Here is a 23,961-nt window from a genome sequence, read left to right as displayed (position 1 = left end):
GTGTCCCTTTCAAGCACAAGTGAGCGAAGTGGCAAACGTCTTCTTTTTTTCTTTTTTCTTACACGCTCCCTGTAGATCTGCATATGGAGGATGGAGCCTGAATACTAGGAAGCCACCCCATTCTCTCTCTTCGGGTCTGAGTTGTCGCATATAATAATTTATACCAAAGGCAAGCAAGGCACGTCCACGCTTATGCCCGGCTTAGTACTCAACAGTTTATCCTGATCTGCTTCACTCAAGGCCTTTAAATGACCATTGACAAATTTATCGTTTCATACTGTATGTTGCTTCATTCCAACCTGCTGTTTCAAAAACCCTCCCTCTCTCTCTGATAATGAGATATCTTTAATTCAAATCTCACATCATGGTAGGCAGCTACCACCTTCTAGCCCTCCTCCCTTCCTGTCGTTTCCTCTGCCTTCGATCTGTATACAGCCCCTGTAGGGATGGGGCAGTATTTTCAATAGCCTAAATAAAAAATATGATATGCCAGTGTGAGACGTCAGTACTGGAATTACCATTTCAGTGCACTGACAACCTCCTGAAACAGCAGCAGTGTTGCCACCAAAAAATTTGGTAAATCTGAAGCTGGACGCCAAAAAATCTGTAGAAATCTGTAGATCCCTCAAAGTGACCATTCTGTGGGTGGAAATGGAGAACTACCCCGTCCAAAATTTCCACAGCCTTCCCCTTGAAACTCCCGAATTTTTCCCTAACTGACCACAGGTTTCATATACTACATGTTGAAGGTAGAACTTGGTTGTAATAATACCACAGAGCGGTTACAAAATATGGCAGGGATTTTTTTTTTTTTTTTTGAAAAATAGTGGACTGTGTATGGCCAGTTGTTACCTCATGGAACTGGGCCTATCACACAACTTGAATACAAAATTGTGATTGCATGAATTTTGATGGACCTTCCTTATGAGATAGGAATGGCTCTCCTTGGTTACAAGTCAAAGCAACCGTCCAATCCGACAACACTTGGTCATAAGCTAAACTGGAAAGGAGTGTAGTATCTTTGTTGCGTGATAGTAAGTCGGATTCAGTCATTCATATTAACTCACTATAGCACAGGATCCATACAAGAATTAGAGCAAATACAATGTATTTCCAGGTGAAATAATTAAAAATACAGCAGATGTTTTACTGAGCAGCTCCCAGTGGAGGTGCTAGATTACACAGCATGTGAAATATTGTCTTAGTGTGGAACTTAAAAAAATATATATCTCAAAAGGCAGATGTAATATTTATAATTGATAAGTTTCTTCTTATCCACAAAGGAAACGAAGTCTGTATATACACTGAAAATGTCTTCCAATATGAAAATCTGTAGATTAAGCCTCTTTATCAAACAAAATCTGACAATCTGAAAATAGGTACAAAATCTGTAGATCAACAGATAACTCTGTAGAAGTGGCAACACTGAACAGCATGATGTGCCTAGAATTTATTTCCCTGATATACCCCTATAAACAGCTAAGTTCGTTATGTAGCGAAACCTGTGTCAGAGCTCTCCAGTAGTGCAGCAAGTACCAACTTGTGATATATAATTCCCTCACGCGGTGCCACTGGTGTGCTAATGCTTGCTATATATATTATGATGAGCTAAGAATATTTCGTTAAATGCCATTGTAATGTCATCATAGACGGTTTTTAATGATGTGCTGGTGAACCTTATGGATCACTGAAAGCTCCTTCAGCGAAATTCTTATACTTGAATTGTATCATGCAATAACTGGGATCCATATTTTTCGCCATTATATCATCCAGGTCACTGTTTACCACTAGGCAACATTATCAGCACATTTACATCAGCTGCATGAAAGTTAACTGGAAGTGTTTATCAACAACCAGCTTATGATGTGCTGCTAGGTGATTCTTTATAGTTGCTGTTACTTAACATACTGATGCTCTTCCTTGTATATGAAGCAACCTGTGTTAGCTACCAAGAGAAAATAATACACCTACAAGTAGCCTGGGAACTCGGATAATTGCACACTGACCACGCATAAAACCTTGTCTCATAAAGCTGTACTCAGCACCAGGGATGAATAGTATTGGAACGTATGATATTTGGAAATGTTGATGCCCAGAGCCTTAAAAATGTCAGTATAAAGAGAAAAATCTTTCAGTATTAGATGTACTATCATAAGAACATCTTTCCCAGCCACAGAATTACAAAATATCAGATGTTTTGCAAATTAAATGTTTTTAAAAGACCTAAACTCAAGCCGATATGGAGTTAAGGCCTAGTGACGTCAGGGATCTGGCGTCTCTCATTGGTGGAGCGCTGGGTTTTGGCGTGACGTCACAACATGGCGGCGAGGGATGTTTGGGTTTGGGAATTGTTGTTGTGAATTTCGTGCTATAACTTAACCAATTCTCAATACCACGCTTTGGAACTTTGAAGGCACATTGCTTTCGGCCTCAAGCATCAGTGGAAAGAAAAATGGGGCGAGGTAAGCTGTTCCGGTAGCCATAATTGCCCTTTGTTTAGAGGATGACGACAATTCTCTTCGAAAACGGGAATTCCAAATCATAAGATGGCGCTCTCGTGAGAAAAAAGAGCGCCAAAATTTTTTGCCATATAATTTTTAACGCTAGAAAATAAGAATAAAAGCCACGACACAAGTGGAGAGGTAAACAGGTGGAATTTTGAGTGAAAAATAACCTGAGTGTTGTGAGCGACAGTGACATGTTGACGAGACCAATTTCATAATGGATTAGCTTATAACTAAGTGGATATGGAAGTGAGTATAAGCGTCTATTTAATCATTGTTGCGGTTAGGTACAGATACGAGTAGTGCACAGTGGGATGGCATGTGCAAGAGATATACCTGCCAGCCTCCGAAATGACGGAAAAATGCGAAAATAGTAATTAGATGGGTCAAGCTTGATTGGGTGGCTTTGTTTAGGTCCACGTATGATGAATACACAAGTGAAATTTATTGATTTTTTACTTCTAGCTTTTGCTATTTACAGTTTATTGATTAATCCTTGACATGATTTGATTGTTTAAGACATGCTTGTCTGGCTTGGCTTAGGGTGAATTATGATTATTAGGCACTTGCAGTTATTTTGGACTACTAAACAGCTCTTTTTGCCACTTGTGCATGATGAAACCCAGGTGTGGTATGGTGGATTAATTTGGGATAGATATCAGAGTTAGGTGGCTTGATGTTTGGCAGTTATGGGTAGGCACATGAGATTAACTATGTTTTGCCATTGTGTGCTGTATTGATGAAACCTGGATGTGGTATATTAAGTCAAAGTGGGTTAGGAATAGTTGGCTGCCTATGTTTTATTTTTGAGTTAGCTTCATTGTTAATCATGGGTATTGTATTTTATTGAACCTAAATATAGCTTTCCAATATAAAATGGTTAGGCATGATTGTCAGGTTTCTTTTATGAAAATTGCCGAATGAATGTTAAAGTATTAGTTTTTTTTTTTTTTTTTTATGTAGTTCCTTGTGGGTACCACCATTTTCTTAAAGATTTTAGAGTTTGGGTGATTAGGGAAATAATGACTTCACTGTTTAGTCAAAGGAACATGAAAATCCTGTATTCAGACTATTAGTTATTGGTGGTTTGAGTTTAGATACACTTGCAAGCATAAATAACTATGTTTCATTACGATTAATAAAAGAAATAACGAACAACAACTTTTAAAACCCAGTGATGTGATTCTCAGAGCTAGACAAGCTTTTCATAATAGTACAGTTTATAGGAGCTTGTTGTTTTTTAAGTAATAGAGCAATAGTATTGTCTGCAGTCATACAGTTATCTCACCTGGAAGATTTTCCATGTAGTAACTGAAGTTTTCACACATATATCACACCAAGGTCAGTAGAGTAGACTACTGTCAGAGAGATAATTGATCCTCATGGAAAAGTGATTCACCTTACCCAAAGTTAGTCTAATCAAACCTAATTTGATATGGCTTCAGGTTGTAGTCATAGGGTGGATCAGCTTTTCACAACAGAATAATGACCCAGGGATTAATTTTATCTTAAAAGTTACTTGGGATCAGATTTCTTTATGACCTACTGTACTGTAGTACAGTAGGTCAGCTGGTGTTGTATATTCATGGACTAGACAGTTTTGAACTACTGTGTGTTTAGTTGTTCATATTGTCCACCATGGACATCTACAGGATCATGTTTACGTTCACTCTTAATGACTGGGCTTGTCAAAGCATCCTAACTTAATCTAACCATTTGGGATTACCACTAAACCTGACCTTGAAAACCCCCAATACCTATACCTATCAGGCCAAAACTTCAAAGTTAACTCACTCTGGTGAACCTGTGAAAAACCATCACCCAGCATCACCTGTTTTACTGAGAATTTTTTTGTCATTAAAAAGTAACTAGGCTAATCGTGCAGTCAAACTGTTTCTAAAATGATCATTAGTCATCAGCAGTTAAGGGAAAAAAAATAATCAAATTGTCAGTAAGAAGCAGACTATATTGGTTCAGAAATTTCCTAATATTGTAGGCTACTGAACTGTATTTAATAAATCACCATTCTTTTCTGCATTACGCTACACTCACAGCTCATCTTTTACTTCTTGAATGCAGTCATACATTTTATTGATTTATTCTTTGCTGCCTCCAGTAGATTTTTTTTTTTTTTTTTTTTTCTGTAGTGAAGGGTAGATGAAGGGGGTGCGACAAAATACCGAATCTGCACTTTCAATTGGAAAATATAATTTTTGTAACTCTATAGGTTCATACATGCCTAATAATCTGAAATCTGGTCAAAATTTTGTGTTTAACCAGTAAGAAAAACTCAGGATTCAGAGAAAAAATGTGCTAAAGTTAGTGGAAATGCTTTGCCTTTAGCACAACTTCCCTTGACAGACTTGTACTTTGTGTAAGTATTGATTTAATATGCAAATACATTTATTTGCACTGTAAATCAATATTTATGCAAAATAGAGGTCTGCCAAGGCATGTTGTCTATATACTGTAGAGGGGATATATGTTACTGCCCCTGCAAACTTTAGCGTGTTTTTGCTCTGAGTCATGATTTTTAAGAGTAAATGCGGATGGTACGGTATCTAGGGCTGGTGATGGTATTGTCAAAGTGGAGAGAGTGGCCACGTGCGATTGCTGCAAAGGTTTGGGAAGTAATTCCATCATTTGCAGTGTTTGTGATAAGTGGGTGAATAAGAGATGTAGTGGTATTAGAGGTAGACTGCGAACTAATGCTGATTTCACGTGTGCGGTGTGTTGGGTAGAGCATGTGGAGATTGTCAGATGTGAAAGGATTGATCTTGCTGGCAAGTCTCTTGAGTGTGTGGAAGGGTGTTGTTGTTTGGGAGACATGTTATGTGCTGGAGGTGGGGCTGGAGGTAGCTTTGTGGCTTGAATGAGGAGTGGTTGGAAGAAGTTCAGGAAGCTGTTGCCTCTCCTGACATTCAGCTGGCTCTTTCACAATGCTAAGGGATCTTTGTATGCGGCATGTGTTAGGTGTGTGATGCATTATGGTAGTGAGACGGGCAATAAAGGAGAAGGATATTCACAGGCTCAAACAATCAGAAATGACAATGAATAGGTGGATATGCAGTGCATCATTGAGTGGGAGGCCTGGGGGGGTTAGGTTTACAATGGAGGAGTTGATAGGTAGGATGGGATTGGAGTGTAGCTATTGGTGTTGTGGTGAGGAGAGGTAGATTGAGATAGTTTGGGCATGTGGAGAGGGTGGGGATGATAATTGGGTGCAGAAAGTGAGAAATGTTAGCATTAGGGGTAGGGTTGTAAGAGGCAGGCTGAGAAAGACCTGGGACGAGATCATTGAATGTGACCTCAGGGATAAGGGACTGAATAGGGAAGCTGCCAGAGATCGAGCAGCATGGAGAGCTGCCATTAGATGACCAAGGCTGACACATGCCAGCATGTTGGAGCCTTTAAAAACAAAACAAAACAAAATGAACACTGGAGCCACTGTGCCACCATGAGAATGAAATGTGGCAACAAGATTGACCCCCAGGCATCATTGCTGGGTTGGAAACATTCACTTCTATTCTATCTATCTATTGCCAGACGCCTCAATCCCGTTTGGGGTGGCCACAAACAAATCGCCTCCAAGTCGCCCTGTCCCCCGCCATTTCACTGCCCTGCTCCCAACTCACACCCCCCTCTCTCATATACCTCTCCACCCCATCCCTCCATCTCATCCTCGGCCTCCCCCTCCCTCTTTCCCCCTCCACCTCACTCACATACACTCTCTTCGTCAGTCTTTCACCCTCCATCCTCTCCACATGGCCAAACCACCTCAGTGTGTTCCTCATAACGCTTCCTATCACATCCACATTCACACCACAACGCTCCTTTATATCCTCATTCGTCAGCCTGTCTCTCCACGTGACTCCACAGGCTCCTCTTAAATAGCTCATTTCCACTGCTCTCACTCTTGACTTGTGTCCTTCCAACAATGTCCAAGCTTCACTTCCGTACGTTAGAGTTGGTATCACAATACTGTCATGCAGTAACTTTTTCACTTCCATGCTCACTTCCCTGTTTCTTATCACTGCTTTCAAGGAACCAGCAACCTTTCTTCCCTGCTGTACCCTTTCAAGCACTTCACCCTCCAAACCTCCATCCTTACTCATCACACTACCCAAATACCGTACTTAAACGTACTCACATTTTCCAATTCCTCACCATCTAAACTCGCCGTACATTCACTAACTTCACCTCTTTCAAAGACCATTACTTTACTCTTCCCTACGTTCACCTTTAGGTTCCGTTTCTTACACACTCTCTCAAACTCATCCACCAAGCCTTGCAGCTCCCCTTCGTCTTCACTCAACAACACAGTATCATCTGCAAACAACAGTACAGGGAGTTTCCAAACACTATCCTCTCTCACCAGGGCCATTCCATCATCCACTACCCTACCTTGTACCTCTTTTATTACCCCATCCATGTACAGATTGAACAACCATGGAGACATGACACATCCCTGTTTCAAACCAACTTTCAAAGAGAAAAATTCACTTAGTTCACCATCCACACGCACTGCAGCCTTCGCACCATCGTACATACTCTTCACAGCATTCAACAACTTCCCATCTACTCCATATATTCTTAACACTTTCCACAATCCTTGTCTATCCACCCTGTCATATGCTTTCTCCAAATCCATGAAAGCCGCATACAACTTCTTTCCCTTCTCTAGAAACTTTTCCACTAAAGATCTAAGAATGAATATCTGATCTACACAACCTCTTCCCTTCCTAAAGCCTCCCTGTTCTTCTCCAACTAATTTCTCTGTTCTTTCTCTAACTCTGTCTATAAGTATCCTACCATACACTTTTCCTATTATACTAAGAAGACAAATGCCCCTATGATTACCACACACTTCTTTTTCCCCTTTTCCTTTGTACAAGGGAATAATTATACCTGACTTCCAATCCTCCGGGACTCTACCTTCCTCCCAGGCCAATCTGCACATCTTCCACATCCATTCTACTACTATCTCTCCCCCATGCTTCAGCATTTCACCACACACTCCATCAATTCCTGGGGCTTTCCCCGATTTAACTTTCTTCATTGCTTCCACAACTTCTGTCCTACTGATTTCTTCCTGTCTTCTCACCTCCCTCCTTCTCCCAGCCATTCCCCAGCCACTTATATTCGCATTACTTCCATCCTCTACGTTCAACAATTCCTTAAAGTGTTCTCTCCATCTGCTCACTTTTTCTCCCTTCTCCACTAGTAATCTACCATTTTTATCTTTCACTCCCCTGCTAACTTCACTTCCACCCTGTCTTACTCTTTTCACTTCTCTCCAGAACATTTTCTTACAGTCCCTCCACTTTACACTCAAATTCCTTCCAAATTCCTCATCCACTCTCTTACAGTACATAATTATAATGTCATAGTCTGTTACAAAACTTATTAAACATATCACATTTTCTGTTTTTTCCCAATATCCAGCAAGTGTTGGTAGGTGCTGGTAATTAGCTGGTTTTGTCACTTTTTATGTTCCAGTCCATTGATAGCATTGCCTCTATTATGGACAAAGCTGCATCATGAACATCCTTAGGATGGGGGATTCCATCAAAAGGTAGCATACCATAGCTATTGTCATTTGACTGATTGGTTATTTGCACCAGAAATGGTACCCGGTAACCATTTTTTGTGGAGGCCTCTGTTGTGATGTGACTGACCATATTACTGGCTCATCATAAAGGTGCTACAGTACCGGTAGGTAAAATTATTATTGATCTGTGGGAGATGGATAAGTTGAAGTATCATCTTTTGGTGAGTTATTTACATATCTGTTGTAAAAAAAGGTGAAATCCAGGAATGTATTCCAACAGATTGACTGTTATCTCACAAGAAAATGAAAGCCTGCAGTCCAGTAATGTCACATTCCCTTGCACTTACACACTAGTCCCACACAACCCAGCTCATTCCACACTTGTGAAGGGTAAGGTCAAGGCCCATATTTACAAAGAGTGTTGCAATTTACTGCCGTTCCACACTAGGATTTGTTTTTACTGGAAGGACAAAGGAAGCATCAGAGCTGGGTCGTAATAGTCAGAAGATTGATTGTCAGTGAAACTTCTGATCCCATCCCTTTCGTAACTTGATGATCCACTTTCGTGAATGTGGCACTTGCGCACTCCTCCTGTGTGATTGGTTGGTTTCAATTTCATACCTCAAGTATCATATTTACAAAAAGCAATTGTACCTTATATTCAGATTCTCATAATTGCTGTTTTGTATTGTCATTGTACTATACAAACAGACATGAAACGAGTATGTATTTGTGCTTCGCCTAAATGGGCAGTGAATTTGAGGAAGTTGAATTTGAATTGAAATATTGTTGTAAAAGTTACAGAGTTGTTGCATCTCCCTGTATATTTTAAAAATTAAATGCATTTTGCTGGGTAAGTGCAAATAAAAGGTATCTAATACTTAGGCACTTGTTGCATTAGATAATAGTACCATTCATAGTAAATTACCGGGTAGCGGTTTTGTCAGTGGTAAAGTGGTGGAAGTGAGGAGGCGAATGGAACAGTCGCTACAGAGGAGAGGAGGACACGAGAGATGGCCAAGCGGGAAAAACAAGTTGTCTCGTCTCGGACGATGTCAGACTTTATTATGGATCACACCTATTCCATTGCGTCAATACCTTCACCCATATTATCTGTAAGTATATATATTTATTTATTTATTAGAGATGCAACAGCTCTGTACCTTTTACAAGAATATTTCAATTCAAATTCAACTTCCTCAGATTCATTGTCTGTTTAGGTGAAGCACAAATACAGACTCATTTCATGTCTATTTGTATAGTACAATGACAATGCAGAACAGCATTTATGAGAATTGGGGTGGAGAGGTATATGAGAGAGGGGGGTGTGAGTTGGGAGCAGGGGAATGAAATGGCGGGGGACAGGGCGACTTGGAGGCGATTTGTTTGTGGCCACCCCAAACGGGATTGAGGCGTCTGGCAATAGATAGATAGATAGATAGAATATAAGGTAAAATTATTTTTTGTGAATATGATACTTCAGGTATGAAATTGAAACCAACCAATCATGCGGAAGGAGTGCGCAGGTGCCACATTCACGAAAGTGGACCATCAGCTGGAAAAAATAGAGTACGGTATGATACAGGTTGTCCTCATAGTAAGAAATGGATATATGTATTCTAAATGGTCAGTCTTTTCCCAGACAGTCAGTGTACTGGCAAATCAGCATCATAAGTGGCATTGGAACATTGTTAGGGATGTTTCCTTTAATGTTTTGATGAATTATTAGGAAAAAAAGAATACCAGGAAGGGGGACTTACAATGAGGACTTACTGTGGGGTATTTGTTTTTGCAGGAAGGGCAAGGAAAAGAGTGCAGAATCTTCCCATGTCCCCTGCACTCCTTTCCTTGCCCTTCCTGCATAAACAAATCGAGGTTACGAGAGGGAGGTGGCCATGTGTTTTGGCTCAGTATGTGTCATATTTTTCCCATTTGCTGCATAGGGAGGCTGTTAGAGATCGAACAGTGAGGATAGTCACCATTAGGTGACCAAGGCTAACACATGCAAGCATGTGTATAAAATTATATGATACTATACGATATGGTACTTCCTACAGTCTGAGAGACAATAATGCCCAGTTACTATTGTGCTGTTAATGGGTGCTTCTCAAGTATTGCAAACAAGGGGTTATGACTCTTCATAGTTTCCCAAAGGATGAAGAAATAAAAAAGAAATGGGTGCCAGAGGTCAGATTCATACTGGACTAAACAGACGTTTGTATTCATTTTACATTTTGAACCAAGTGCGTACAAAAGAAACATGAAATATGACCTTCTCAATGAATGAGTACCAAAAAATTGTGTAAGATATAAGAAAGGACCAACTCAGGTTAAGTCATGAGCATATCATACTGGTACCAGTTAAATCACAGTATTCATAGTTCATAACTTTGTGTGTGTAAATTGTTGAAAATGGTAAGGGGCCATTTTAACATCCATGGTATGGTATAGTTTAACTTGCAGGCTAAACCAAGATGTGCAGGACTCCGCCCCCCCCCCTATCAACTGGGACTATGTTATCAGCATCCATCACCTGTTGGAATTAACTCCTTTAATCTGGGTAGTGCCTTTTCAGTTTATTATTGCTGCTTGCAGACAGTTTTCTTCAGCATAGTAAAAACTTCTCATACAGAAGTTTTTTTTTTTTTTTATAGGGTGTATATAATCCCCTTAGTTCAGAGTATCTGTTCTGGGATGAATAATTCCATGAGGAGATGGCAAGAATAAGATGAAAAAAATATCCCTGATCACAGTGGGTTAAGTAACCTGTCAGGTCACATCTAAAAGATAGATCCGGTATTTGAGAGAAACCATCCATCTATCCATCATCCAGTCCCACATTGTCCCTTGAGGAGCGTAGAAGCCCGGGGCTGGGCAGTTGGTCCCGACATTTAAGATGAGAGTGACCAGCTTCACTCATCCCTGAGTGGCATTACATGAGCAATGAACCCCAACCGTCCCTTGGATATAAACCTTTACCGGCTCAATCCGATTGGAGCGCCTTAATTACCCACTAAACTACTAGACGCCAAAATTTGGTTATAGGGTTACCACCCAGCGTAGTAAATGGTTCTTGGTGTATAGTAAACCATTTGGCATGTCACTCAGTGTAGAGTCACCCACAGGTGGAAGGAAGAGGAAAGAATGAAGGAAAGGAAGACAGAAGAGAGAGTGTAAAGTCACCCATAGGCAGAAGGGGACACACTGTGAAAAAAAGGCTAGTGAGGTAAACATGTGAGCCATAATAACTATGGTTTGTTATCTGAAAATGAGGAAGAAACTCTTCAGCATGAACTAAACCTGTCTACAGTGTTTTTCTGATTGTCAAAAGGACAATATGAAAACAAAAATATAGATAAATATTTTGGGTTGTTCAGACTTAGGAAATGGATTTGAAGGAGCCACTGAGAATGAGAGTACTGAGAAGTCAGGTTCATGTGACTTGCCTACAACTGAAGAAACTTCTTTGCTGTTGGCTGGGATATAATACTGTACCTGAGAAGATTCAAGGTGTTAGGTGTACTGATTTCTGTGTCTTTATCCCCCTTGTGTATCAGGGAGCGCAGCATCAAACACCAAAGGCGGTGGTGGTGGGTCTAAGGGCAGTGGAGGAGGTCTGGTGCTGGAGTGTGAGAGTGAGGCACTGTCCGAGGCTCAGCTCACTAAGCTTCAGAAAGTCGCAAAGGATGTCAGCAAGATACAGTTGTTGCTGCAGATTCAACCAGCACAGGTAGCCCCTTGCTCTTCTCTTTTAAGCAGTGTCATAGTGTGGTTACTACTGGACAATTTTTGTGTGTGAAGTAGTTTTGTGTACATTTCATGTTTTGTTAGTAGTAGATTGGATGTGTGGGTGGGTGCATGAGTGTGTGCATGCATGTGTGTATGTGGCAATTTTCTGAAAGTTTCATGTTTTGTTAGCAGTACGGTATATGAATAATCTTGGATCTGGCTCTCAGAGAGTGCATACCTGTGTCAATGTCAATAGAATTTATGATTTACTACTGTGGTTCTTCATTTCTGCCAGTGGAGCACTACAGTCCTCTGCCCTGTTACACAATTGCAGAGAGTGTGTACCTCCGCCAGCGCCAATAGAATATATGATTTACTGCATCCAGATTCACCTCAGAATCTAATAAACTTTTGTTGATGCAGTGCCCACGTATCTACCAAATTTTATTTAAAAATGGTAACTTTATGAGACACACAAATAGACAGACATGGGTTAGTACATTGCCTCCTTCAACTTCATTGGCAGAAGTAGCGGTATTTAAAGGAACATTAGTACTGACACCACTGAGTACAGTTGGTTGATGATAAAGTGATGGTTGAATCATGGTGTTACAATGATGACTGTACTGGCAGAAGACCGATGGTGGTAGCAGTGGTGGAGGTGGTGGGGGCCTACCTCTTCCGGCTCTGGTCAACGGTGCTGGTGGAACTGTGGCACCGGTTGCTACAGCTGTCACACAACCTCTCACCAATGGCACTGGTGTGGTCAGTACCTGCACTCAGTCACCCAGGCGGTCAGGCACAGAATGTAGTTAGTAGCAGCACAGTCACTTAGTTAGTGGTTTTATCAGGATCATTAGTATATAACTGGTAGTGTATCTGTCAGTTTTGTGGTTAGTAACATCGATCAGGCAGTGGTTTTATTTAGCAGAAGTACAGTCACCAAGTGGTGTTCTTTGTTATCATAACTCAGTAAGACAGTGGAGTAAAACCTCGATATAACTGACTGCAGTACTGTATACTGGAATTAGCTTTTAGTGGACTTGAAGAGCTGACCGGACTAAATTCCTACATGTCGGAAAAAGTCCGATAAAGCCAGAAGCGGTCCAGTATGCCTGACCACTTCAGCTATGTTCACTACAAGAAAGTAGACAAAAGACATATTTATCTGTGTACAGTTCAGTATTATTATATATATTATACCATTTGATTATTGTAGTGAATGTATAATACAGTACAGTACTGCAATGGTATGGTAGTGAAAAATCGTTGGTACGATCCGGACTGATATCTGATATTGGAAAAATCCAGGTTAGCAGGGGGTAGTCCAGATGTCACTTTTATCAGACTTCTGCTTTTTTGGGGGGCCCCAATTAGTCCGTTATATTGAGGTTTTACACAAGTTATTCTTAGTAGGAACATAGTTATTTTCTGAGATGGACAGTCATTAGTTGTTAAAAACATCAGTCAGTTATACAGTACTTCTGTACAGTATTTGTGTCGCTTTCCAGCACTGCAGTGGAGTGGCCATGACAGAATTATCCAGGGAACTCAGTTTACTGTTTCATCATTTTCATATGTCACATTTTTATGCTCCTGTTAATTAGTAATGAATGATTAATTACGGTACTAATGAACTTGTCATGTTGTCTTGCACCCTTGCAATCACCACACATTTCAAGTACTCTGGTTTCTGAAATACAGCATTATGGTGGCTATATGTAATGCTGGCACTGCGTTTTCTGTCTCACGATGTTGAAAAAATAGACTGCAATATGCTGTTTTCTGTTGCAAATAAAAATATTATGTGAGGTTACTTTCACAATTCCTGCTGTTGTGTAAATGAGGGTTGACATATAGGCTTCATTACATGTGGTGGTCATTGTTTGTGTACTATACTGTAGCGAGTGTGTCGTCAGGTGGGGCTGCAGATGCCACAGTTCTTGCTGCTACAAAATGGCCAGATGATTGCCGCCTCTGCCACGCTGCCGTCCACTGTCCAGTCCACCACCACACCAGGTACAGTACTCTTATATGGTGATCCCTTGGATATTGCCCACTTGGTTATTATGGTTTTCATTATCACCGCAAGATGCAGATCTGCAGCCTTGTTGTTATTGCAACTTTTTTCGGCTGAAAAACATCATTATTGTGCTTGTGAGCTGGTTTCTGCCAACATTGTTGGTGCAATATGAGTGATTTTTGAAGCTTTGAGGGATTCAAAGATGAGGTCATACTCAGAGTTAATCCAAGATGGTGGAGACCAGTATCTTTCCACCCCTAGCCTCAGACCCCTATCTTAACCTCAACCCAGGTATCTCCATGGTAGGTGTTTCTTCATTATTGTGCCCTTTTCATCACATTTTATTAACCTAACCATGCCTATATATTTTATATATGTACCATAACAGTATGTATTCATCGATCCATCCATCATCGAATCCTACGTTGCCCTATAAGGAGCGTTGGAGCCCGGGGCTAGACAGTTGGTCCTGACATTTAAGATGAGAGTGACCAGCCTCACTCATCCCTGAGTGGCATTACGTGAGCAATAAACCCCAACCACCCCTTGGATAGAAACCTTCACTGGCTCAATCCGATTGGAGCGCAATAATTACCCACTAAACCACCAGGGGCCAAAATTTGGTTAAATGGTTGCCACCCAGGGTAGGAAATGGTTTTCTGGTGTACAGGAAACCATTTGGCTTGTTACAAAGTGTAGAGTCACCCACAAGCAGAAGGAAGAGGAAAGAATGAAGGAAAGGAAGACAGAAGGGGGAGTGTAAAGTCACCCATAGGCAGAAGGATGAGGAAAGAAAGACAGAGGAGGATGGAAGGAAAGAAGGATGGAGGAGAGGAAAGGACAGACACCCGAGAACAGCACTACATTGAGTGAGTGGATGGTGAGTGCCCCCACCTACCACACTAAATTGTTGTAAAAGGGAAAATTTGAGTCCAACTAGGATAATCTCATAGGTTCTATGCTTTTGTTATCACATGCAAGGCTCGGTACCAGTTATGCGCAATAGCTAAGGGATCACCGTACTGTACTCATCATAGACATGATATTATAGGACCCCTGTTATTAAACCTGAGTATGCAAAGGTATAACTAAGCCCCAAATTTCTGATATTCATTTATGGAACACCTGTACTGACAAATGTAGCATCAGCAGCCTTCGCACATACTAGAATGAAGTCAGCAATGATACAGAAGAATCAGGTGCATTTTTTCATCACATACATCAGAAAATATATTCAAAATTGGGGACATGTCCTCACCTTTGCACTGTCAGCTTTAATAATATGCTCTTAAGATCTCTAATGTAGGTGACATGAGAGTCTTTGTGCCACCTCTTCCTTGGTGACTTTCTGTGCATAGACACCTCAATGTTCCTTAATTACTGAAGTCACTCATAAAAACGTGATAAATGTAGGATGTCCACAAGTTACGTACAGTACTCTACACCCATTAATTACACTTTGTTGTGTACCACATATGAGGCATTCTGTGGGAGAAGAGCCAACTAACCATGAACATGATGTGCAGAAGAACATGTTTGAAGATTTGAAAGTTAATATTTAGTAATGGCCACTCCAGTATTCTTTGTTAACCCACCGAGAATTGGCGAATTACGGTAAGGTACCAAGTTTCACGCCTAATAGGGATAATGAAAAATGCAGCCAAAGCTGATTCTGCCAAAGTTGGGGCACTGACCATATGGGAAATAAGCTTAAAGGGACCGGGTCCATGAGACTACAAACCCCCTGGTGAATTTCCTTCTTTAAATACCTCCTCAACTTACCGGAAGTGTTGCAGTTCACACATTAAATCATAATGTTAAATTAACAACAAAACATAAACATATCATAAAGTACACTGAAATACAGAATGTCTATCTATCTATTGCCAGACGCCATAATCCCGTAAGGAGTGGCCACTTGACTTTGAGTTACCTGTTTTACGGGGAGGGACACTAACCCTCCACCAACCCACTTGTAGACACGTAGGGAGCACGTATGGGTTGGTTATATGGTAACGACCCAGCGTTGTAAATGGTTTCATGGCTTACAGGAAACCATTTGGCTTGTCACTCAATGTAAAGCCACCTGTGAAGGAAAGAAAAAGCAATAAGAAGTGACAGGAAAGATGGGAGAAATAGGAAGAGAGGAGGACAGACACAGAAAAAGAATGATAAAGGCTAAGGAAGAAGTAGGTAGCACTACATCAAGTGAGTGGATGATGGTTGCCACCACCTACCAGATAATACAGAATGTATTAGCAGTATTATTTACATGTGGAACACTCACACTCCCTTCATTTAAACATAACATAACACCAGAAAGACCAGGATGGAGAGCTTAATGGACTTAGTACTAGAGGGTATCTGAGGGTATATAAGGCATATCGCAACTTTCTCCATTTCCGCCATGGTTTTATTTTTTAACTTGTCAACATACTTGCATTTTTTCACCTTGCAGCAGTCACACTTGGCCTTCCCCTTACCGCCAGCTGTTTCAGGTTTACACCTTACACCATTTCCACTATTACCTGGTCCACCTCTGGCTCCACTTGAAGCAAAAGATGGCATATTTGTGTCAATTACTGTTGAAGGATGTGAGACTGTATTAGTCAACTTGTGGACACACTGAACACATGCGGGAAACAGCCAGAAACTGATAGCTGGCACTGGCATTGCCGTGGCAAGAATCTAAAACTTGTGCTGCTGGAGGCTGCGAAAGTGCGTTTTTTAGTTGCGAATGTGCAGTCACGGGAACATTTGATTGCTGCCACCAAAGTGTGATTTCACCAATCTGGATACTGTGAAACCTGGTGCTTTACCTGTAATAATGTTTCAGATTGTAGCTGGTAAATTATTTAGTTACAATAACTATTTTTAATGCAATAAAATGGGGAATATGTACCTATTTTTGTATGTTGCAGAGCTAAAACCTATCTCATTTTGAAGGTTATGAACTGACATGCCTATTAATTTTATATTCTGCATTTTTGGGTGATTGCTATTGTAGGATTCTTTTCTTTAATGTTGAGGCTGAGCACTTCAAAAACTGATTGAAATGATTAATACAGTAAACCCCTGTTATAACGAACCCTCTTTTAATGAATTTCGGTTGTAATGACCACCTTGAGCTGGCTGAATGTTATGTTCACTTAACGAATTTTGTTTGGTAAAAGAATGGACGTGCGGGAAACACTGACCAGTGTGGTGTTCCTACACACACACACACACACACACACACACACACACACACACACACACACACACACACACACACAACTTGCATTCCTCTGCAGCCTGCAGAACACTACATCAGCCTCTGGGTGACCAGCATTATGAGAGGAGCTATCAAGGGAGCATTTATTGAGAAAAATAGCCATTTAAGTGGTAGGTGGGGTTGCTCACCATCCAAACACTCGGTGTAATGCTGCTCTCAGGTGTCTGTCCTTTCCTCTCCTCCATCCTTCTTTCCATCCATCCTCTTCTGTCTTTCTTTCCTTCATTCTTTCCTCATCCTTCTGCCTATAGGTGACTTTACACTCCCTCTTCTTTCTTTCCTTCATTCTTTCATCTTCCTTCTGCCTGTGGGTGACTTTACACTGAATGACAAGCCAAATGGTTTCGTGTACACCAGGAAACGATGTACTACACTGGGTGGTAACCCTATAACCAAATTTTACTGCCTAGTGGTTTAGTGGGCAATTATGGAGCTCCAGTTGGATTGAGCTGTTGAACGTTTATATCCAGGGGTTGGTTGGGTTTTATTGCTCACATAATGCCACTCAGGGTTGAGGGAGGCTGGTCAGTCTCATCTTAAATGTCAGGACCAACTTGCCTAGCCCTGGGCTCCTATGCTCTTCGTAGGGCAATGTAGGATTGGTTGATGATGATGAAAATAGCCATTTAGGCCTAGCTGTATGTTGTAATGTACGACTGTACGGCCGAACAAAGCTCAATATTTAATTATCTTTGTTCGATAAAATCCACAACTCTTGGGAAATTACTGAACAGCCTGGTGTTTGACTTTAACGAACTATTGGTTTTAACATTAAGGGTCTGGTACCAATTAGTTTGTTATACTGAGGGTGTACTGTATTATATTCATAGCTGATAGTGGGGGTATTAATTTTTGTGAACAACTCTTACCTTAAAATTTGTGTTTTTTTTCTTTGATAACGACTCTACACTGAGTGTCAAGCCAAATGGTTTCCTGTACACTAGGAAACCAATTACTACACTGGGTGGTAAGCATATAACCAAATTATGGCGCCTGGTGGTTGAGTGAGTAATTAAGGCGCTCCAGTTGGATTTAGCTGGTACAGGTTTATATCCAAGGGGTGGTTGGGTTTTATTGCTCATGTAATTCCACTCAAGGATGAGTGAGGCTGATCACTCTCATCTTAAATATTAGGACCAAGTTGCCTAGCCCTGGGTTCCTACGTTTTTCATGGGGCAACACAGAATAGGATGATGAATGAATGAATTAATTCTTTGATAATATTCCATTGAAAACTATTGCTTGCCGTAACGCCTTCACCACCACCTTTCTCATCAGTACCAAGTGTGCATGTGTGGGGATGGTTATATTGATGTTTTGAGGAAATTGTAGTTTGGCGGATCACCCGAATCATCTAGTATTGTGTTGCCTGCATTCACAATAACGAAAGTTTCTAAAAAGGTTTATTCTCCAACCATCATGTTCATATGAACAAACATGATAGAAATTACTTGCATATTACTGATGAAGAGCCTATGCTTGGGTCAGAGCTAGTTGATATTTAATAGCTACTTCTGGTTTCCCTCCCCTCAAAAACTTTTATTCTCAGTAAATAAGTGAAATAAAATAAGTGCGATTGGGGGGCATTGTTGTTGCTGTTATATCTACAAATTAAGCAATAAAACTGACTGGTACTAGGCATTAGATGTTGTTTTCATAGATCAGGAAGTGCCTCATTTGCTGGGATGTATTTGCCCAGTGACCCTTCTTCCTACGCCTAGGAAGTACTGTCTGTTGGACCAACTGAATGCACTGGGGTCGATAGCTGGGGTTTCAGATAATGAACCCTTGACCATGCTAAAAGGGCTGATAATTGTTTCTTGAGGGACAAAATTATGCAGTGTAAGTCAGAAACATGTTAGAACCCGTTTGTCCATTTTGCCATTTTTGGTTGGTTTGCCCATCTTCCATGGAACGTCTCATATGTATTAACACCAAACCCAAGTACTGTACTGTTAAGGCCATGATGGACAACCTCTGAATATAAGGACTGTAGGCAACCCATGGTACAATGGCTTTTTTTGTCATTGCTTTTGCATGGCAGTCCTCATCAGATTAAGGAAAAATTGCATATCTTTTATTAAAGTTCCATTACAACTTATGAAATTGAATTGCTAGTCTCTACACAGTTTACAGTAGCACTTGTGTGTGGAAAGATACATTTCAGAATCCATTCTTTACTCATACACTGTAATTAGGACTGCCTGTAGCGGGTCTCCAAAGACTATATACTACATACGCTAAAGCCAGTGTTGTCCTCCTACATTCATTCTGCCACCATATCACCAGGTACAGCCACACATACTTTGCTGCCTACTTTAAAACAAATGCCAAAATATATTGACTCCAGATATTAAAATTCATACCGCTTGGTTGGTGTTGGTTTCTTGTTGATTTTTGGTATCTGTGAGTGATGTGATATGTCAGTATTAGTCTGACTGCAGCACTCATGCTTTATTTGTTTTGTGCCAACAGAGAGCTTCCCAGCCTCATCTACCCAGGTGGTGGCTACGGTAGGCGGGTCAGGTGCCAGTTCCACACTTACCAAGGTTAGAACTACCATTTATTTATATTTTAATGGTTCCAGCAGGTGTATGTGAGGTGTATCTATAAAGTAAAGCATGGTGCACTTATAAAGATCATATTTTTTATTTCAATGACTCATACAGATTTGTGGGAGGTGCATATATAAAGAAAAATGCAAAAAAAAAAAAAAAAATGCAGAAGGTTTATTTGTGAGATGGACCTAGGATTTCTAAGGCTCGAATGATTGTTTGGCTCATTTCACTAGGTGTGCATTGCATTGTATGTACCATAATGTATAGCTAGTTGTATGATGTAGCTATAAGAATGCACAGAGTACCTGTTAGGAATTCTGTTTTGGCTAAATCAGAGTATTTGCCAGCTCAGCATTATCTGGGCTCTGAGTTGCTGGCCCTCTCTCAGGCAGTAGCAGACAGTGTCCGACGTGACACAGAGACAACTGTATTAGCTTAATAACTCAAGAAAGCACTGCCTGTTGGGTTGTGTTTCAGCACCTGCACATGCTCCACCTATCTACAGTACTTCTGTTACAAAGGGTGGCAGCAGTTGTTTCTTAATGTACAGAGCTGCATGTTGCAGGTGTGTGTTTCATATCAGGTTGTGTGTGGTACTGCTTGAGAGAGGGCCTGCAGCTCAGAGCTCTGATCTAGTTGCAACAGAATTCTAAACAGCCACACACTTCATTCCTGCAACTGCATCATGCAACTAGTTATACAAAGACATATACAGTACCCTCGCATCCAACATGGTAATATTGTCATGCACAGGTCCCGTGTTGGACAAAACAGAGCTTATGGGGAAAAATGAATTATGTCAGCAACCCTAGGAAAAGTCACCCTAAATACCTACCATATACCTATACATATATTGGTACCACTGTAATTATAATAAACGGTGCTGTACTATGAATGATAACTAACCTTTTAGGATAGTGTTGGTGGGCTTGCTGGGAATGGTAGGTGGTATCCAAGGCTGTAGGTAGTCCTACTGGGTCCCCGGAGGATGGTTGCTGCCGTCACTAGTGGGTAAAGGCTGCTGCTCCTCCTGAGCTTCCCTCATAAAACCTGCGAAATCACATGCAGAATCACTATTCTTATCCACATCCATGGAAGGTCCTGCTTCTGCCTGTCCTAGCACTCCGAAAGCCTTCACTGCAGCCAGGATCTTGTCTTGGTTTTTTATTATGGTCCTCATGCTGGCTTCATTCACGTCGTAGGCCTTGGCGATGTCCACTTTCCTCTCCCTTTTCTTCTTCCTCTCGATGATTTCTAGCTTGGTGGCCTGAGGGAGGTGCTGCCGCTTCTTGGGGTTCTCAGAAGGCTTCCTGGGCATTGTGAGCAGGATAAAATGCAGTAGCAAGGGCAGAAAATGCAGCGAGAAAAAAGCACCTTCCAATGCGAATTATGTGACTGAGTGGCACTGAGGCGGGAGAAATTTAAACAAAACATCATGTGAGAGCAGAAGCATTTTTGATTGGGCAACATGACAATCATGTCACGATAGCGGGTGGGGGAGGCAACTTGATCAGAAGTTTTGATTGGCTGTCAGCATCACAGGAACGTCCAGTATGACCGTGTTGGACAAGGGGTGATCGTGCTAGAGGCGAACTCTGCGGATTTCGCCCACTTCTCGGAGCTTCGTGCATGTTATGCTAATGCACCCATGTTACAGTAATTAAATTGTATTAAATTGTACTAATTTTTTGCTCTCCGTGCTTTACATGAATCGTGCTGGACAAACGCGTGTTGGACACGAGGGTACTGTACATTAGAACTGTTTCATATTTCTTCAATGTTCATGCATTGTCTTTCCTTATGCCTGGATCCAACCATACCCCATAGTGCTGGAGGGAGATGCCTACACATGGTGGCTCTGATATGACCTGGCAGTGGAGCTGCCTTGTATGCAAGTTTTCCCCAGCCCCTCCCTATCCCCTGAAGGATGATAGTGGACTGACTTAAAATGTACAACTTAGCTTGCCGTCCATTGGGATTGCATTTCATATGAACCTGGGACAGAAATCACTGCTATTACATCAGCCCTCTTCATCTTTAGATGGGAAGAAAAGTCATTGTGACTTTTTTTTTTGTTATTTGTTTATTTATTTAGTTATTTCTTTATTTATTTTTTTAGGGGAGATGTGGGGATGATTTAAGGGAAGATGAGTTTTCTTGTGGAAGTGGCTAAGTCCTTCAGTCTGATGATGTACACCATTAGACTACATGATGATATTCTCTGTTTCTCTGAACTTGGTCATTTTGGTAAATTTCCTTTTTTAAGTACTTTCGTTTTAGAGCCTCTGCAGATATAACCATTGCATATGTAACTACCAATATTGTGAAATTTGGTTGATTATTTGTTTTTCCATATCCTCCACAGACATCTACCATCATGTCAACCACCTCCAAAACTGTTCCATCCAGACGTAAGTGTCTCAAAGTGTCCCACATCTCAGCAGTTTTCTTTAGCTTATGTTTTTGTCAGTTAGCCCGTTAACTGCTCTATACAGCCTGGGCTGTTCCAAGTACGACTGCTCAATACAGCCCTGGCTGCACAGGTGAATTTCAAATATAGTGCCATGGTGACCAAGGCCGACCCATGCAAGCATGTTTGAGCCTTCAAAACTGAAACTGAAACCGAAACTGAAAGAGAAAATGAAAACCATACATTCCAATAGGGAATCAGACACTTTGATGTTCATCCACGGCTTTACCAAGGTAAATATTGAGCTAATATTTCGCTACTATATACTTTGGCATGTGTTCTGTCAATTCCTAAGACAAAATTTGGCCTTTGGGAAATTTCATTTTTACCCCTATGTCTGCGCACCACAGACACCTCCAAACAACCACCATGCGCAGTTAATGGGTTAAGAAGGTCCATAGCACTTTCTCCTTTGCATTATGTACTTATATTTTCACTTATTGTTTGCTAATATTATGATTATTATCATTATGTTATTTATGTAATTTGTGTCTGTATACACTGTATATATATATATATATATATATATATATATATATATACACACACACTCAATTTTTTTTTTTTTTTTTTTTTATGCGAGGAAGAAGGAACCAAAGGCCATGAGCCCGCAGTAACAGTTCCCTCCAAGAGAAAAACAAAATACAACAGAGAGCCAAATTCAAGATCCGATCATTTTGAGATGCCTGGACACACTGCGTTTGAAAAACTGGAGATCATAGGCAGCAGGAAATACAGACAGAGGGAGACAGTTCCAGAGCTGACCTGTTGCATAAATGAATGACTGGGAGTAACGGTTAACTCTTGCATTAGAGAGTTGGACAGAAAAGGGATGAGAGTTTGCTGCCAGACGGGTGCTACGCGCCCATCGTAGAGGTGGAGGAATGCAAGCAGACAGTTCAGAGGAGCAGTGACCATTAAAGTAGTGATAGAAAAGAGATAAAGATGCAACAGTGCGGCGAAGAGACAGAGGTTGAAGGGAGTCAGTAAGAGGAGGAGAGTTAATGAGACGAAAAGCCTTTGACTCCACCCTATTGAGAACAGCTGTATGTGGGGAGCCTCCCCACACATGAGAGTTGTACTCCACACAGGGGCGGATAAAACTCCTGTATAGAGTCAACAATTGTGCAGGGGTAAAGAAAGAGCGGAGTCGGCTTAGCACACCCAATCTCTTGGAAGCAGATTTTACAAGAGATGTAATATGATCTTTCCAAGATAAGTCCTGAGTAAATGAAACCCCAAGCATGTTCAAGGATGATGCAGGATTAAGCTGAATATTATTAAACATTAGTGGGTATACCTGTGGAAGATTTTGTCGGGTTGATAGGTGTAGGATCTGAGTCTTAGATGCATTAAAAACAACCATATTATTTTTACCCCAGTCAGAGATACGAGCCAAGTCAGACATTAGGTGTGCCATAGCCTCATCCCTTGTTTGTTGAAGTAACTGTTGAGATGGGCGTTGCGGGAACCGAATGGAAAGGTGAAGGGTGGAGTCATCAGCGTATGAGTGGATAGGGTTAGATGTACAGCTTAGAAGATCATTGATGAATAAAAGGAAGAGAGTTGGTGATAGGACAGAGCCCTGAGGAACACCACTGTTGATAGATCTAGGAGAAGAACGATGGCCGTCTACAACAGCAGCTATAGAACGACCAGAAAGGAAGCTAGCGATGAAGGCACAGATAGAAGGATAGAAACCGTAGGAGGGCAGTTTGGAAATTAAAGATTTATGCCAGACTCGATCGAAAGCCTTTGAGATGTCAAGAGCAATGGCAAAGCTTTCGCCAAAGTCCCGAAAGGAGGATGACCAGGAGTCTGAAAGGTAGGTGAGAAGATCGCCAGTGGAGCG

At 41.1% G+C, this 23,961-nt stretch overlaps 1 protein-coding gene across 1 annotated transcript in view; it reads left to right on the top strand.

Moving 5' to 3' along the window:
- Nucleotides 1-2,239: 2,239 nt before the first annotated feature.
- The window catches only part of LOC145406009 (uncharacterized), a 70,512-nt gene continuing 48,790 nt past the window's right edge, over nucleotides 2,240-23,961 (top strand). The window contains exons 1-6 of the mRNA XM_080277196.1: nucleotides 2,240-2,333; nucleotides 11,613-11,766; nucleotides 12,435-12,549; nucleotides 13,704-13,803; nucleotides 19,557-19,630; nucleotides 22,005-22,050. Coding sequence (XP_080133322.1) covers nucleotides 2,240-2,333; nucleotides 11,613-11,766; nucleotides 12,435-12,549; nucleotides 13,704-13,803; nucleotides 19,557-19,630; nucleotides 22,005-22,050 — 583 coding nt within the window. The remainder of the gene's footprint in view (nucleotides 2,334-11,612; nucleotides 11,767-12,434; nucleotides 12,550-13,703; nucleotides 13,804-19,556; nucleotides 19,631-22,004; nucleotides 22,051-23,961) is intronic.

Source organism: Coenobita brevimanus, chromosome 69, assembly GCF_032717465.1.
Source record: "Coenobita brevimanus isolate Jiangsu-jjx chromosome 69, ASM3271746v2, whole genome shotgun sequence".
Taxonomy (NCBI): Eukaryota; Metazoa; Arthropoda; class Malacostraca; order Decapoda; family Coenobitidae; genus Coenobita; species Coenobita brevimanus.
The sequence above is the reverse complement of the archived record's forward strand: the minus strand, read 5'-3'. Positions and strand labels throughout refer to the sequence as shown.